Source organism: Rana temporaria, chromosome 2 (genome assembly GCF_905171775.1).
Source record: "Rana temporaria chromosome 2, aRanTem1.1, whole genome shotgun sequence".
In the NCBI taxonomy this organism is placed as follows: Eukaryota; Metazoa; Chordata; class Amphibia; order Anura; family Ranidae; genus Rana; species Rana temporaria.
Window position 1 is genome coordinate 211,541,204 of NC_053490.1, and position 18,506 is coordinate 211,559,709.

An 18,506-nucleotide genomic window follows, 5' to 3' on the forward strand; every position below is an offset into this window, starting at 1 on the left:
TTTTTTTTAACCTTAATGGATTCCTTGCATTTAGGTAAAAAATGCTTTAATATTTTTCTGTCCTCCCCCTTCCCTGTGTGAATGGGTAGAGAGGGGAGAAGAGATCCAGGCTGCATCTCTTCTCCCCTCTCTTCCTTTTCACACAGGGACTCGGACAGTCAATCAAAGGAAGTGCAGGGAAAAAAGGGGCAGAGCTAAGCCTATCTGTGTGTGTCTATTGAACAGATATTTATTTTTTTAATCTGGAGTTTAGTGGCCTATTCTTACAATGTACTACAGACGAGATAAAAAGTGACACTTGCAAATGAAAAGAGAATGTTAGGTACATTATTATTGTCCTGAATTTCCAGCAAACCATTAAAAAATAAACCATTTGGGGTGCATAGAACAGATTATGTAATGCATTTACAATATGCAAAGGTTTGCCTAGCTGCATGGATTTAATATAAATTATTACCTGCATAATGATAACAAGGAGTTCATGAATTCGCCCAATGCTGGAGAAACAGATATTTAAACAAGTGCTGCCAGTGATAGAACATTGCTCAGTGCTTGCAGTTCTAGAAGTCCAGTGGAAATAAAACCCAGTGACCAGAAGCTGCTACAGTACATGATGTGACCTCTGTCGAATCCATAAAAGTCCTTGTCGAGTGTATTGAACCAAGTGCTCCATTGAACTGTGCAGTGTGATTGGTCCCATTAATGCATCCAGCTCCTTAAAGAATTCTAATAGAGGAATATGAAAAAAAAATGTATTGTTTAGAATACAAAAGGAAAAAGCATATCTACAATATATCCTACAGCTTTGCTTACAATTAGGGTCTTTACACAGGAGCGAAGTGCCCTCTGATTTTTTCAGTTGACAATTGTAACATGTCCTATACATTTACACAACCAAAATTAAAAAGCACTGTTACATCAATTCAGGTACACTAAGGCCGGGTTCACACCGACGCCGCAAGCGGCGCACAGCAGGGGTCGGGTATGTGCTAGTTTACCGGTTTCAGGTCCGATTTCAGCCCAAACTTTGGGCTGAAATCTAACCTAAAACGCACCAAAAAAGCACTTGTTTTTCCGCCAACTGCTGCGGAGATATGTGAATCGGCTCCATAGGGATGCTATGTGAATTGAATGCGGGGAAAACGGGCATTCAATTCACATAGGAGTGAAGCCGGCCTTAGTGTTAACTCACCAAGAAGAGAGGCACTTTGGAAAACCAAAAGCAGTAACTCTTTACAGAATGGCAAAGGTATATTAAAGTGTGTGTAAAGACATTTTTTTTGAATGGTTGACCAGTGAGGTCATATTTTGCAAACCGCCATGACCAACAAACTGGAAGATCTTGAGTCCACAAAACCCTCCGACCTGAACAAAATATGCTCTGAACATGTCCCACTGGCCTTGTCCTTAAAGTACCTTATAAAAAGTGTATCATGCCTACCATCTTGTTCCACCAAACCATATTAGAATAATTCCTAGACTAGCCAAAGTGCTTTACATACTGTGTTTCCCCCGAAAATAAGCCCAGGTCTTATATTAATTTTGGCAACAAAAGACACAGTAGGGATTATTTTCGGGGTAGGTCTTACCATTTAATGTGCTGTCTTCTCTCCCCCTCTATCTCCCTGCCTGACAGGAATCCCCAGTGTAAACTGAATTAAAATACTTGAAAAAAACTATAATCCACTCTATTACAATGTGTGTGTTTCTGTAATAATTGTGCCAAATACCTTTGTTATAGCGCCACTCTGCGCTTCTGTGACCAGCCAGAGCTCTTTTCCCCGCAATTAAATTACAGAAACACACACATTGTACATTATATACTACTGTAACAGAGTGGATAATAGGATTTTACAAGCATTTTAAACTAGGGCTTATTTTTGGGGCAGGGCTTATATTGCAGCCCTCCTAGAAAATAACGCTAGGTCTTATTTTTGGGGTAGGTAGCCACCGTGCCCATCAATTTTTACCACTGTGCCATCAAACGTATCCACTGTGCCACCAAACGCAGCCACTGTGCCCATCAATTGTTGCCACTGTGCCATCAATTGTCGCCACTGTGCCATCAATTGCCGCCAGTTTGCCCCCTCAAATGCCACCAGTTTGCCCCCTCAAATGCCGCCAGTTTGCCCCCTCAAATGCCACCAGATTGCCCCCTCAAATGCCGCCAGATTGCCCCCTCAAATGCCGTCAGCTTGCCCCCTCAAATGCCGCCAGTTTTCCCCCTCAAATGCCAGATGCCACCAGATTGCCCCATCAAATACCGCCATTTCCCCCCCTTCGCCCGGCACTTACCTTTCTCGGGTCAGCCATCCTCCTCCACATTCCCTCGATGTCTTTTCCCACCCTCGATGTCGCCTTCAGCCAATCAGGTGACCAGTATCCAGACCCGGTGAACCTGATTGGCTGAGACGCGTGTCAGTGTTAACCAGGGAACGCACACCCTGTGCGTCCTCTGGTTAACCATTTGGAAGCCGATTAGAGCCCACAGGCTGTAATCGGGAAGCCTATCGGAGCCGCTGGCTCTGATAGACACTTCCAAAACACAGCCACCGCTGTTATTCAGATGGCCGGCGCTAACAGGGGGCCGGCCACCTGAATAGTGGGCTGCAGCAGCGACAAAACATAGATTCATTTAATGCATGAATCTATGTATTGTTGAGTGACGGTGCAGGAGAGAGGGGGCGGCGCTCCTGCGCCCACTATGGACGCACCGCCACTGGCTTGTTCTGGTGACAACTGTATAGAAGGGGAATTCCATTTATTGAGTTTAAGTTTTGTGTCTTTGGGAAGTAAATGGAAATCTCCTCAATGGGCCACAGGTAGCAAATAAAATCTAACAGGGTTTTTAACCCTTCCTTATATAAGCACAAAATACAAAAAATGATATACATACACTTTAAATGAGATATGCCATGTATGGAGTTATAATTATTCAGCAAGTTTGTCAAATTATATATCTGTCATTGCCATTTAAGTATCATGTATTTGTACATTTCTTCCAAAAAAAAATAATTATTTATGTGCTGTTGTCAAATCACACCTGTTTAGTATATCATGTGTACCAAAATAAAAATGGGTTTTTAAAAAAATATATTATTTTTGAGGCAGGTATAATAAAAAACTTGACAATGTAATATTGTGAAATAAGAAGCAGCGACAAGAAAGATAACCAACCTGCATTATCTTTGGCGATATTATCAGCAATTTCCCAATAATCATAGCTGTGTAGTATGCTGTTAGTAATACTGACGTGATTGGCTGCCATCTGGTGGATTCGCTGAGGGATGCTGATAACAGAAGTACTTGTTGTAGAGTTGCTTATGACAGAGTTCACCAGAGGACTGGGAGATATGGGTGATGAAGTAATTGTGGTCCTGAATAAAACATTAGCTATTAGCTATCATTCTCCTAGTATCTATTTAGTTCACAATTTAATTATGAATGCCATTGTGCTAATTAAAAAATATGATTGATACTTATAAATGAAGCTAGCAGATTTTATTCAACTAAGCCAGTTAATGAAAAATGTGGACTATGTCATATCCCTGATCACTAAAGTTTCTTGTTATGTTCTTACACACCTAGAGATGTGATACGTATAGTATTAAAAGGTATAGATACCTCACAACTTTTTTTTTTTATCTTTATTTTACTTTTAAGAATATTTTCATATACAGTACAAAATACATACAAAAATTCTAACAAAACATCCTATTTACCATTCACACGCCCCCCCCCCCCCCCCAAGATCCGATATTTTTCGTCCTTTTAACTCATTTCAATCCCTTCCACTTCTATCAAAGCCACTGCATAAACTGCTTGAACTCCCGCCATTTCTTCCAAGTTTGTCTGTATCTTTCCTCCCTTCCCTGCTCTCTGCTGCAAAGGTACTCCATCTCAGATATATAGTCTACCATCTGTATCCATTCTTTTATAGATGGCTTCCCTACTTGCAGCCATTTTTTTTGGAACAGTGCCTTTGCAGCATTGAGGAGAGAAGGGACCAGGGTTTCTTGATATTGTTTTAGTTTTATTGTTCCCGTGGAATAATACATTCCAGGCATTTTGAGGGATATTTTCCCCAGTTATCACCTCAACGTGCTCTAGAATGCTATGCCAATACTCTTCTATTTTTGGGCACTACCACCAGATATGTATTATTGTTACTATTGGTTTACAGTCCCTCCAACACTGGGGGGATCTACTTAGATGAAATGTATTGATTCTTTCCGGGGTCAGATGCCATCTTATCAAACACTTATAATTAGCTTCAATAGTAGTAATATCGTTTGCATAATTATACACTGCTTCTATCATTTGCTTTTCCTCTAACTTTATTGCTAAGTCCTGTTCCCAATTCCTTATATACGGTAAAGCCCCCCTTCCTTCTAATTCTGTTAATATTTCATACATTTGTGAAATTACGTGCTTCAAAGGCTTTTTAACATTACAACGTTTTTCAATTGGATTCAGGGTCTTCTCCTCTCTAATTGGCTGAGGAATTGTACTTACTAAGTGCTTAAGTTGCAGGTACTCCCACTCACTCACATGCCGCCACCCGTGTATTGTTATTAAATCTAATCTTGTACTAATTTGACCTTGTGATATTATATCTTGTAGTTGTGCATTTCCCATATCTCTACCCATCCGTGTCCCATTACCTGGGATAAAAAAACTCGTTCCCGTCAGTGGAATTAATGGGGAATTATATTCCCAGTTTTCTTGTCTGTATATTCTATCCCATACTTCAAAAACAATTTTAGTTAATTTGTGCGTGTCAGAATTAAGTGTTCTATTTTTAGGTGGTATCCAAATATTTTTCCCTAACTGTGCCTTATACAACGTGTTTTCCATTTTTACCCATCTCTTACTTGTGTTTGTGTTTGCCCATTCCACTAACCTTGCAATTATTACTGCCGTATAGTATCTTTTAATATCAGGCACCGCTAAGCCTCCTTTCTTTTTATTCCTAGATAGGAGCCAGAAGCTTACTCTAGGTTTTTTATTATGCCAGATGTTTATATAGATTGTCAATCCATAAATTCATAAATCTTGGGCCCAACTAGGGTTGTCCCGATACCACTTTTTTAGGACTGAGTACGAGTACCGATACTTTTTTTCAAGTACTCGCCGTTACCGAATACCGATACTTTTTTTTTTAAAGGTGTCCCCAAATGCAGCCATGTCCCCCCCATATATGCAGCCATGTCCCCCCCATATATACAGCCATGTCCCCCCCCATATGCAGCCATGTCCCCCCCATATATGCAGCCATGTCCCCCCCATATATGCAGCCATGTCCCCCCCATATATGCAGCCTTTTCCCCCCCATATATGCAGCCATGTCCCCCCCCATATGCAGCCATGTCCCCCCCATATCCAGCCATGTCCCCCCACATATATGCAGCCATGTCCCCCCATATCCAGCCATGTCCCCCCATATCCAGCCATGACCCCCCCCATATCCAGCCATGCCCCCCCCCATATGCAGCCATGTCCTCCCCATATCCAGCCATGTCCCCCCCCAAAAAAGCAGCCATGTCCCCCTTACCGTACATGCTGCCGCATCCCCGCTGCCGCGCCGCATCCCCGCTTGGTTAATACGCGCAGGGAATATTACAGCTTTGAATAGCTGTAGTCTCTCGCGCCGCGCTGCGTATAGACACTCCCCCTTGCTCGGGATTGGACAGTTCACCCGAGCAAGGGGGAGTGTCTATATGCGGCGCAAAAGACTACAGCTATTCAAATGAATGCTGTAATGTTCCCCGCCCGTATTAACCAAGTGGAGATGCGGCGGGGGAGTATTCTATTTTGGTATCGGGGGTATTTGCGGGAGTACGAGTACTCCCGCAAATACTCGGAATCGGTCCCGATACCGATACTAGTATCGGTATCGGGACAACCCTAGGCCCAACCCTATGCTTCTTAGCGTATCCATCATAAACCCCTAGTCTACTCTGTCAAATGCTTTCTCCGCATCAATTGACATGAGTAAGACTGTTTTTTTTTTCTTTTGATCCCTATGCATTAGTAGCATTGTTCTTATACTATTGTCCCTACCTTCCCTTCCTGGGACAAAGCCTACTTGGTCTATATTAATTAATTCTGGCATCAGATTTTTTAGTCTTGTCGCCAGTATTTTTGCGTACAGTTTTACATCTGCGTTTAATAACGCAATATGATTGTATGAAAGCCTCTCCACGTTGGACCCCTGCTCCCCCAACGAGTGGTCATCCTGTGCACAGAACAAATCTCCTGACGAAGCTACTACAGTAGCGAAACTAGTAGAGATGAGATCTTGACTTATACGACCCCCTTCGCTCCACCGCCTCCCTCTGACCAGGGTTTTCTACCATCTCTGTGATGAGTTGGCTGGTTGTATAATACGTCTATTTTATATCGCTGTTGATGTATTTTAAAAAAATTGTGTATTTCCTGTTTTTTTATGTTATTTTCAATAAATTTAATTATTTTTTACCTTCATTATAATTCTCCTTCATATTCTCCTACCTAGTACCGCTATAGTCCCCCTGCCCCTACCTACCCTTTTGACTTTTTTGGGTCTCTGGGGTCCCAATAAACCCTACTTCTATTCAAAGCTATGTGATTATGAATTATGCTTGTGTAAAGCCAATAAACAAACTCCTCAATTGTTTATTATATGTAAGATCAGCAAAAAGTAACAGGTTCAATTGTCATTGTAAGAAGGAATGGTTTGGAAAATATCCTTTCTATACAAACATTCCCTAATCAATTCCTTTTTATGGGGATTCAAGACACCCAGAGTATCATTAGAAATTCTACAGTTGCGGGTCAATAGAAGCAGTTTAGCTTTACTGGATTTCCGCATTTATTACTTTTCCTTGCAGTTAATATATGTACATTGGTGCATGTTCCCACATATGAATACTGCAACAATGGTGGATATACTCTAGATACATATATGTGTTTCGGAGCTAAAAAAAGCTTGTAATTAGTGTGTGTGTATATTAGGTCAATGAGTTTCTGGACTCCTGACAGACCCTTGCATCTTTCATCCAGTGCTGCACTGACGTTTCTGGATTCTGAGTCATAGGGAAAGCAAAAAAACTGTCAAAGAATCTGCGGGAAAATGTAGTTGAACTGTATAAAACAGAAAAAGGATAAAGAAAAGATATCCAAGGAATTGAGAATGCCAATCAGCAGTGTTCAAACTCTAATTAATGAGTGGAAAATGAGAGGTTCTGTTGAAACCAAACCACGATCAGGTAGACCAACTAAAATGTCAGCCACAACTGCCAGGAAAATTGTTTGGGATGCAAAGAAAAACCCACAAATAACTTTAGGTGAGATACAGCACTCTCTGAAAATACGTGGTGTGCTGTTTCAAGATGCAATAAGGAGGCACTTGAAGAAATATGGGCTGCATGGTCAAGTCGCCAGAAGAAAGCCATTGCTACGCAAATGCCACAAAGTACCCCACTTACAATACGCCAAACAGCACAGAGACAAGCCTCAAACCTTCTGGTACAGTCATTTGGAGTGATGAGACCAAAATTTAGTTTTTTTTGGCCATATCAACAAAGCCTATGATGAAAGGTACATCATTCCTACTGTGAAACACAGAGGTGGATCGCTGATGTTTTGGGGATGTGTGAGCTACAAAGGCACAGGAAATTTGGTCAAAATTGATGGCAAGATGAATGCAGTATGTTATCAAAAAATACTGGAGGAACATTTGCATTCATCAGCCAGGAAGCTGCGCGTGGGACATACTTGGACATTCCAACATGACAATAATCCAAAACACAAGGCCAAGTCGACCTGTCAATGGCTACAGCAGAATAAAGTGAAGGTTCTGGAGTAGCCATCTCAGTCTCCTGACCTCAATATTATTGAGCCACTCTGGGGAGATCTTAAACGTGCAGTTCATGCAAGATAGTCCAAGAATTTACAGGAACTGGAGGCTTTTTGCCAAGAGGAATGTGCAGCTTTACCATCTGAGAAGATAAAGAGTCTCATCCAAAAATACCACAAAAGAACTGGGGTATGTAAACTTTTGATCAGGGGCATTTGGGTAGTTCCTGTCTTTATTATGAATTAAAAAGAGTGAACACAGTTGATTGATAATAAATGGCTTCAGCCAAACACTAACCATGAGTGAAAGAAAAGTTTTATCATTCATATTCTCTGAAATATGGCCAAGAAATCATAAATTCTGCCAGGGCATGTAAACTTATGAGCACAACTGTAAGTATTTGGAATTTTGCACAGTAAAGTAGGGACTTGCCAAATAGGGCTCAGTTTGACTCAGCTGGTCAGCTAGAAACTGTATTGCAGTATGAGCAAACACATGTTCACTATTTTTAAGCAATAGTTTGCTAGAAATATGTAAAGGTGTAGTATGCCAAGAGTAAATTGGAAATTTTGTGTGTTAACTGATGGGCCGTACACACGACCGAACATGTCTGCTGAAACTGGTCCGCGGACCAGTTTCAGCAGACATGTTCGGTCGTGTGTAGGCCCGAGCGGACAGGATTCCAGCATACATTTGCCCGCCGGGCCTTTTTCCAGCGGGCAAATATTTCTGGACTGGACTTGGTTTTAAAACAGCCCGCTGGAATCCTGTCCGCTCGGACATGTTCGGTCGTCTGTACAGACCTACCGTACATGTCCGAGTGCCCGCCATCCCTCGCATGCGTCGAATGACTTTGACGCATGCGTGGAAGCATTGAACTGGCAGGGCTGCCCACGTCGCCGCGTCATCATCGCGGCGACGGCGCGGCCACGCCCCGCGTATTGTTTACGCGCAGATTTATGTATGATGGTGAGTACAGCCACCATACAGAAATCCCCGGGCAGACATGTACGGTGAAAACGGTCCGGCGGACCGCTTTCATCGTACATGTTTGGTCGTCTGTACACGGCCTTACAGTTAATACATCTCAAAGGGCAGACAATATTGCATTATCTTAATTTGGTTGAAACATTTTCACTCTGCTCCTTCACAATTTTGAATATTAGAGGAACATTTTCCAAGCTCTAATCTAGCCACTTACTTTTCCTTGCCATTCCCTGGTGATGATATTCGAGATGTTTTTGATGAATTCTTAAAAAAAAAAAAAAAGCACACTGTTTTTCACAAGTAAGAACTATGATACTAGTCAACTATATTATTACCAAATAAAATTAGCATCCAAACATTTCCTTTTTTAGCGAGAAGAGCAATAATAAGAATTTATTGTTACCTCTTAATAAATATTCTCATAAATGTACCACATTTCACCCCAAAAGTACAAAAAGAGCAAACTCAAACTCACTCAACAGATATACTCTTTTCACTTTTCTAAAAGGGAGACTGAGCAGTTCCCTGGCAAAAGTTTTCCAGAATGCACAAATTCCTAGTAAGAGTCAAATGTCAAATGTTGACATATTTTAAAGTAGAACTCTAACCTCTGACCTTCAAGCCCTTCCTTGGATTGAACTAATACACAGGGATACCCCAACCACATACTTAGTTATTACTAGGGTTGTCCTGATACCAATATTAGTATTAGTATTGGTATCGGGCCCGATACCGAGCATTTGCGCGAGTACTTGTACTCGCACAAATGCTCCCGATGCTTCACCCGATACCTGGAATGGGTCAGCGGGTGGAGTGGAGGGCGGAGCGTTGAGCGAGTCTTGAAACACGCTGCTGCCACTTCTCCTAGTGTACTGTCCAGCCACAAGGGTACATGGTAGTGCAGGATGCTGCTCTGGGTCAGCACATAGAGTGGGTCCGTAACGAGCCAGCATCAGGGCTTCACAACCACTGTCACTTCCAGCCCGATCCAGAAGCTATCTTGTCCTGTAAGTATCCCAGCTGAATACAAGCTGCTAAAAATGTAAGTGTATTATTGGCTATCAATAAATCTATACAACTTTTTAACTGTATCCAATACACCTGTCCATTTTATCTTCTTAAAGTTGCAGTGGGAATATCTGTAATTTGTACCTACATCCAGTTAAGAAAAAATGATTGGGGACATTCCAACAGTAATGATACTTCCCTTGTTACCTAGTGTCTCCAGAATTGCCAGCTGTTCCTGTATGACCCAAAGCAACCTGTGGTGTTAGGTTTTGCATTGCTGGTATTTGTAGTGCCTAGCCAGAGCAACCTGTGGTGATAGATCATCCAATGCTGGGACTTGTAGTGCCTCTAAAGATGCCAGCTGTCCTTTGACTGTCCTATACAAGGCAGGGCAACCAGTGGTGATTATCATGCCATGCTGGGACTTGTAGTGTCTCCAGAAATGCCAGCTGTCCTGTACAACCCAATGCTGGGACTTGTAGTGTCTCCAGATTTGCCGGTTGCCCTGGCTTGTAGTGGGGCAGCTTAAAGCTCTAAGCTCTAGGGGTAATACAAGTCCCAGCATAGCAGGACCTAACACCACAGGTTGCCCTGCCTTGTATTGGGGCAGCTGACAGCTCCAGAGGCACTACAAGTCCTAGCATGGCAGGATAATCAACACCGGTTACCCTGGATTGTATAGGGAAGTCCAAGCACAGCAGGCACTACAAGTCCCAGCATAGCAGGATTTATCACCACAGGTTGCTCTGGATAGGTACTACAAGTACCAGCAATGCAGAACTTAACACCACAGGTTGCTTTGGGTTGTACAGGGACAGTTCTGGAGACACTAGGTAACAAGGAAGGTATTAGTGTTGGAATGCATAGCCCAGTGTTTGTATTGTCTGTAACGTCACTTCTGTGACATTATCTGACGGTTTCACTGCTCTGTATTGTCGCAAATCATTTGGAATGCATCGCACATGCGCAGTGCGAAATTTCTTGGCGGAACGTCACTTCCATAGCAAGATGAGATGGGTGGCCGAATATGACGAATCACCGTCACATTCGGTCGCCAATTTTTTTTTTTTTTTTAAGTATCGGTAATGGGTATCGGCGAGTACAAAAAGTACTTGTACTCGGTCTTAAAAAAGTGGTATCGGGACAACCCTAGTTATTACCTGCCACCTCCTAGAAGTGTGGGATGGGGCCTTGCCTAAATTTCACATCTCCCTCCCATTGGGCCCTATGACCCCCTTAATTGGGAACCCAGCATTTTCTTGTTACGTCATTCAATTCTGAATATATAACACATTTGTTTGTGGATCTGTCACAATTTGAAACCTTTTTTACTCCTTTTACTTCTTCATTCAATTCCAAATTGAACAAACTTGTCTGTGAAGCTGACACCATTTGAGACCCTTTTACCCCAAGACTCTCCTCCTTGCACACTCCTTGATATTTACAACATACTTTTGTCCCTTGTGCATCCTGGTCTCTCTATGTGGAAAAATGGGCTGCAGAAATGGTTACCTTCTTTTCTCTGGAAGAATGGGAAGAAACCTTTACATTAACTCACCATTTATCCCTTGACCACGGGGCTCACAAGGTGAGCTTCAAAATACTTTCAGACTGGTATGAGTGCCCAATTACTCTCCACTGTATCTACCACTTGGGGTCAGAACGATGCTGGCAATGCTTAACGCATCCAACTAGAGTTGCTAAAATTGTAACTATCCCCCTCATGTGGTATTTCTCTCTGATTTCTGGCTCAAAAAAGACAGCCAAGAGAGTCATTCTTAGACATTTCCCCAAGAGAGCCATGCTTAGACATTTCCTCACTGCAGCCCATGTAATTATCCAACATCATTGGCAGTGGATACTGAGGAGCAAGTACATACATAACTGGCCCCCTTGGAAGATTTTTAGAGAATCACAGGAATTTATAGACCTCATTCAAAACTTTTTTTTTTTTTAACCTGCCAAAGATTCTGTATATCTGTTTAACCCGTTCTGCAATTTACACAGGCCCTTCACACAGCACATCCCTGTATGGCTGGCCAGAAGTTCTGTATTTTTTCTACTGCAATACATAATGATCTTGTCCTTCCCCTGGCCTGTGACTGTAAAGTAAAAAGAGAAACAGACTGATTAGCTCACCTCTCTGTCACTCTGTTGTCTATTCCTGTCAGCATGTTCCTTGTTAGAACATGAGTACTGCATAACAATTAAATGGCTATTTGTGCTGCTTCTCTCTCTCCTAGAGTAAACTGTGATGTAAAGGGTATTGCAAGAAGTTAAAACTTGAGGTATTAAAAACATTGCCTGCATGTAAAGAATACGTTTATCTATTTGTTAATGAATAAAGAGTTGTGTAGTTTATGTAGTAGCAACTTCACTTTAATTCTCGTTTAGACTTTGGTATTAGGAGACATGTTTGCAAAGCTGCAAGATAGGTCCATTTGAATAATAAAGTTTAACTCTAAGCAGGTATAACACACATTATTACAGCTCTGTAAGCATTAATACAAGTAATATTAAATGTGTTTTTATATGCGAGCAGTGTAAGTACCTTAATCAGGGAGAAAAAGTACAAGAAGTCAATCAGTTGATGAGGTAACAAGAAGGAAGAGAAATCAGAGAGGAGAGAATAGAGCTCATCACTGCTGTTTCTCCTTTCACTGACCAGTCACAATCTGGGGCTTGTCCAGGAAAACATAGACATCTAGCAGATGAGAAAGTACTGCTGGGGAACTATCTCGACTGAAAGTGAATATTGCGGCATAAGCTGCTTTATAATTTTAGCTTTTGAAGGCATAGTTATTTTATCTTGATGTTCTGCTTTAAATTGTTCTGTAAACCCCGCCATTGTGCATTTTGTAATTATACCAGTAAATAAAATAAACAAACAAAAAAATATGTTGCATAGCAGTTATTTGAGCCTACCTTAAAATAATCAATGAGTGCTTTAGAATACTTCACTGCATGATCTCTCTTGAGGCGGAACATCCTCCAGTACAGAAGTGCAAGACAACGATAACTGCAAGAAGAAAAATAAATAAATAAATAAATATAAATATATATATATATATATATATATATATATATATATATATATATATATACTGCTCAACAAAAATTAAAGGAACACTTTTGAATCAGAACTCCTGGGATATTGATCTGGTCAGTTAAGTAGCAGAGGTGGAGGGGTATATACAGAGGGGGTTGTTAATCAGTTTTAGCTGCTTTGCTGTTAATTGAAATTAACAACAGGTGCACTACATGGGCAACAATGAGACGACCTCCAAAACAGGAATGTTTATTCAGGTGGGGGTGTCTGCCATTTTTTTTCCCTACTCATCTTTTCTAAAAGTTTTTTACTAGTTTTGCATTTGACTAGGCTCAGTGTCACTACTGGTAGCACGAGGCGATACTTGGACCTTATAAAGGTTGCACAGGCAGTCCAACTGCTATAGGATAGCACATGAATACGTGTCATTGCCAGAAGGTTTGCCGTGTCTCCCAGCACAGTCTCAAGAGCATGGAGGAGATTCCAGGAGAGCTGGACAGAGCCGTAGAAGGTCCTTAACCCATCAGCAGGACCGATATCTGCTCCTTTGTGCAAGGAGGAACAGGATAAGCACTGCCAGAGCCCTACAAAATCACCTCCAGCAGGCCACTGGTGTGAATGTCTCTGACCAAACCATCAGAAACAGACTTCATGGGGGTGGCCTGAGGGCCCGACGTCCTCTAGTGTGCTCTGTGCTCACTGCCAGACACTGTGAAGCTCCATTGGCATTTTCCATTGAACACCAGAATTGGCAGGTCTGCCACTGGTGCCCTATGCTTTTTTTTTTTTATAAATTCTTTATTTTCCATTTTGCACTAGTATTATACAACAACAACACATATATATACATTCATAATTCTCTTCTATCTATACAAACAGTTTATCCTCCAACCTTGCCATGATTCCTTCTCCCATTAGCTCCTTTACACTATTCTTCACATAGCGTATTTTAAATTCGTCCTACTCTTTGTTTGTCTCATACTACTAATACGATTATGTTATACAACACCACTGCAATATCTTTTCCTTAACTGGGGTGATACCCCCGTAACCTTCACATCCACTCTAAAATAGACAACCCTGATAGGACACAAAAAAAAAAAAAGACAAAAAGAAGGAAAACAGTATAAAAAAAAATATATATTAACATTTTTGGACATCGGGCTCCCCGCTTCCCCCCCAATCCCTCGTATCTTCAACTACCGGCTTTGCTCCCTATATTTAATATATGGCTCCCAGACCTCCCGGTATTTCTCTTCTTGTTCTCTCAGTATCATAGTTAAGCTTTCCATTTGCTGAATTTCTGCTATTCTCCCCAACCATTGTGTTTTGGTTGGAACGGTCGTACTTTTCCATAGGGCCGGGATACATGCCTTTGCTGCCGTAATCAAGTGCCTTACAAGAGAGTTTTTATATTTTTCATTAGATAGAGGGATATCATGAAGTAATAAAGCTGCTGGATTATCTCCCATATCTGAATCTGTAATTTCTAAAACCGTTTCTGACACCATCGTCCAAAATTCTTTCAGCATAGGACATTCCCAAAAAATATGAAATATGGTGCCCTCCGCATTCTGGCAGCGCCAACATTGGTTGGTCACTTGCGGATACATCCTGTTCAGTATTGGCGGCGTTCTATACCACCTGGTCAGGATTTTATACCCTCCTTCCTGATACTTAGTTGCCATCGATGCTTTGTGTGCAAATAACAATATCTTTTTTTTTTTAGTCTCCGTGAAGGTGATACCCAAATCCCTTTCCCACGCCTGCAGAGTGCCCCATGCTTTTCACAGATGAGAGCAGGTTCACCCTGAGCATATGTGACAGACTTGAAAGGGTCTGGAGAATCCGCGGAGAACTTTATGCTGCCTGCAACATCGTTCAGCATGACCAGTTTGATGGTGGGCCATTGATGGTCTGGGGAGGCATATCCATGGAGGGACGCACAGACCTCTACAGGCTACACAATGGCACCCTGACTGCCATTAGGTATCGGGATGAAATCCTTGGACCCATTGTCAGACCCTATGCTGGTGCAGTGGGTCCTGGGTTCCTCCTGGTGCACGACAATCCAGGGCCTCATGTGGGAACAGCATGCAGCCAGTTCCTGGAGGATGAAGAAATTGATACCATTGAATGGCCCCCACTCTCACCTGACCTAAATCCAAAAGAACACCTCTGAGACATTATGTTTCGGTCCATCCGGTGCCGCCAGGTTGCACCTCAGTCTGTTCAGGAGCTCAGTGATGCTCTGGTCCAGATCTGGGAGGAAATACCCCAGGACACCATCCGTCCTCTCATTAGAAGCATGCCCTGATGTTGTCAGGCATGCATACAAGCACTTGGGGGCCATACAAACTAATGAGGACCATTTTGAGTTGTTGCAATGGAATTTCAGCAAAATGGACTAGCTTGCTACAATATTTTTTCACTTTGATTTTCGGGGTGTTTTTGAATTCAGCCCTCTGTAGGTGGATAATTTTCATTTCCATCAAATGATGTGCCATCCTTTCATTCCTAACAACATTACCCAGTCCATATCAGTATAGATATCCAGCATGAGATTTTTGCCCGTTAAGATTTGATATGATTTCAAAGTGTTCCTTTAATTTTCTAGAGCAGTGTATATATATATATATATATATATATATATATATATATATATATATATATATATATATATCAAATAATACTCAGTTGTGTCATAATCGGCAATATACCTGCCATATAAAAAGAAGTTAAATGCTGACAATCCATCAGCAGGATGTATTTTGGTAGAACCAGTAGAGAAAGTACTAAAGTAATACATGGTGGTAGAAGAAGTACCACACCATGTAATAAAATAATGTTTCGTTTCTCACTGTTCATTTTAATGCAAAGTGCACTCCGGAGCAATGAGTTGAAAAAGGAACAAATGGACCCTGATTCAATAAACTGCAATGTCCACATACACCTTAAAAAATTCAAAAATGTTTTAAGCTTATCAAAAAGACATATGAATTCAGTTCATGCTACACAATCACTTGTTGAGCTTGTGCCGCAAGATATATAAGACTCCCGAAAAATTATTTATGAAAGTTACATCGAAATGTATTAGAATTTTTAATGCCAAATCAATTTAATAGTAAACCTTTTTTGAGAAACCTAGCAAAATAGTAAAACTTAAAACTGAAGTAGTTGCGCTCTATCATGCAAATGGCATAATGTGAAAAAATACAATACTATACCATGTATTGCTGCAGCTGTCACTAATGTGCTCCCACAGATGACAGTATGAAAAGAAAAAGCGTGGTAGCGCTGCAAGGGTATAAAATGTGAGCAATTTGTGCAAACAACAACAGATGATAAGTATAATTTGTGCAAACAACAGCTGATAATAAATAGAAATATAGAAATAAACGTGTACAAAAAAGTACGAGCATTGCATGTGGTGGTGGAAGCACTCTGGATATGGAGGCTGTTCTAAAGAAATAGCACACAGGCTTTTTTGGTTGGTGGAAGAATTTTTCATTATATTATTGGACTTTTTTGTACACATGTATTTCTATATGTCTATTTATTATCAGCTGTTTGCACAAATTATATTTATCATCTGTTGTTGTTTGCACAAATTGTTCACATGTTATACCCTTGCAGCGCTGCCACACTTTTTCTTTTTATACCAAAATAGTAAATCCTCATCAGCAACTAAATGTTACCTGATTTCAGAAGATGAATTGGAGCTGTCCCAGTTTCACACTTAAACATTTTAAAATTTTTGTGGCCTACTAACGTGCAACTACACTGTAGTTAAGATATTGTCTAACAATTTAGTGAATCAGGTTTAACTGAAAAGGGTACAATGTGAAAACAGGCCGAAATAAGATACGCGACCCTTATTTCACCGTTTAGTGGATCAGACAACTTCATTGATATGCCCCACATAGAAAATGCATGGGGTCAGTACAGGACATTTCAGCCAAGTTAGCTAGTTTATTGGCTTTGTTAAAGCAGTTGTATAGTCATTTTTGGAACTTTTACCTACAGGTAAGCCTATAATAAGGCCTATAATAAATAAGGCTTACCTGTAGGTAAAAAAAATACCTCCTAAACCTTTACAGTTTAGGAGATATTCCTCTTGCAATGAGCCGCTAACTGCAGTGGCGCATGCGCACAGGGGATTCTCGGCATAAGGCCCGGGAGAGGCCAGACCTTGCCGGAAAGAAGTCTTCCACGGCTCCAGCCACTCACAGCTCTGGAGCCAGGATACCCGGAAGACACGCCGAGGCAACATGTCAGCTACCTTAGCGTGAACCAGATAAGTTACCGATGCCTCGTTCTAAGGTATTTCATAATGAGCTAGTATGCATTGCATACTAGCTCATTATGCCTTTTGCCTTACAGGTAACAAAAAAAAAAAAACATTTTATGGTACTATACAACCGCTTTAAGTACCGTATTTTCCGGCGTATAAGACGACCTTTTACACCAGAATTACACAGCCAAAATCCGGGGGTCGTCTTATACGCCAGGTGAAGCAGCTGCTCGATTGATATTAGCCCGCTGGGTGCTCTGTAAGGCTGTATGTATTCTGTATATGCGCCGCTCAGCCAATCCCGGCGGGCGATGCACTCTGTTGATGACTAGAGTCTGCTAAGCCTGCTCGGATTGGAGTAATAACCTCTACCAATTCGAGCAGGCTACATTATGTAGCCTGCTCGGATTGGCAGAGGTTGTTACTCAAATCCGAGCAGGCTTAGCATGCTCTGTCATCAACAGAGTGCATCGGGATTGGCTGAGCTGCGCATATACAGACTACATACAGCCTTACAGAGCACCCGGCGGGCTGCGGCCTCTTCGTTTAATTAAAACGCATTACTACTGCACAAGGGGGTCATCTAATACGGTGAGTAGACCACAAAACCACAGTTTTCAGCAGAATTTTAGGGGGTCGTCTTATATGCCGAGTCGTCTTATACACCGGCAAATACGGTACTGTATATCACCTCCAATATGAAAATGAAAGACTCTATTACAAGATGATTGAGTCATTTAATCGTACCCAAGGGAAAGTTGTTTAAAGTTCAGTAATCATGCATATTTACATACTTCATCATCCTCCACTCTGTGTATTAATAGCAAATGCATGTAAAATATACATGTAGAAATACAGAGTGGAAAATAGGACGGGGGGGAATGTATCAGAAATATACAAACCATAATGCTGTAATTTTCTTATCCAGAGATGATCCACTATGACCTGAATGGGATTTTAATCTCAAAGCATACCTGCAACAAAAAAAATATACATTTATAGATTTTACCTCCTAATTTTGTAATTGTTCATGCTATATAGACTTGTGTGTAAAGAGTATGCAAAAATGGGCATTATGTTAAAGCAATACGTTTTTTTCCTGAAACTTCCCTCTTAAAGTTAGGGTGCGTGTTATACGCCTGTGCGTGTTATACGCCGATAAATACGGTACTTGTAAATACAGTGGTACCCACTCAAAAATAAATTATCAACAGGTACAAATAAAGAGGTCTGGGTAAAACAAACACACTATGAGATAAAATATAACTTTTATTTACATAGATCAGTAAAAGATTGCATTATATCAAATGCTTTGGGTCCTCACAAAA

General features: G+C 41.2%; 1 protein-coding gene across 1 annotated transcript in view; it reads right to left on the minus strand.

Moving 5' to 3' along the window:
* Positions 1–311: 311 nt before the first annotated feature.
* AFF3 (AF4/FMR2 family member 3) overlaps positions 312–18,506 on the minus strand; it is a 279,809-nt gene continuing 261,614 nt past the window's right edge. The window contains exons 14-18 of the mRNA XM_040336366.1: positions 18,081–18,152; positions 12,761–12,854; positions 9,042–9,091; positions 3,178–3,377; positions 312–726 (exon numbers count right to left, since the gene is read on the minus strand). Coding sequence (XP_040192300.1) covers positions 602–726; positions 3,178–3,377; positions 9,042–9,091; positions 12,761–12,854; positions 18,081–18,152 — 541 coding nt within the window. The 3' untranslated portion in view covers positions 312–601. The remainder of the gene's footprint in view (positions 727–3,177; positions 3,378–9,041; positions 9,092–12,760; positions 12,855–18,080; positions 18,153–18,506) is intronic.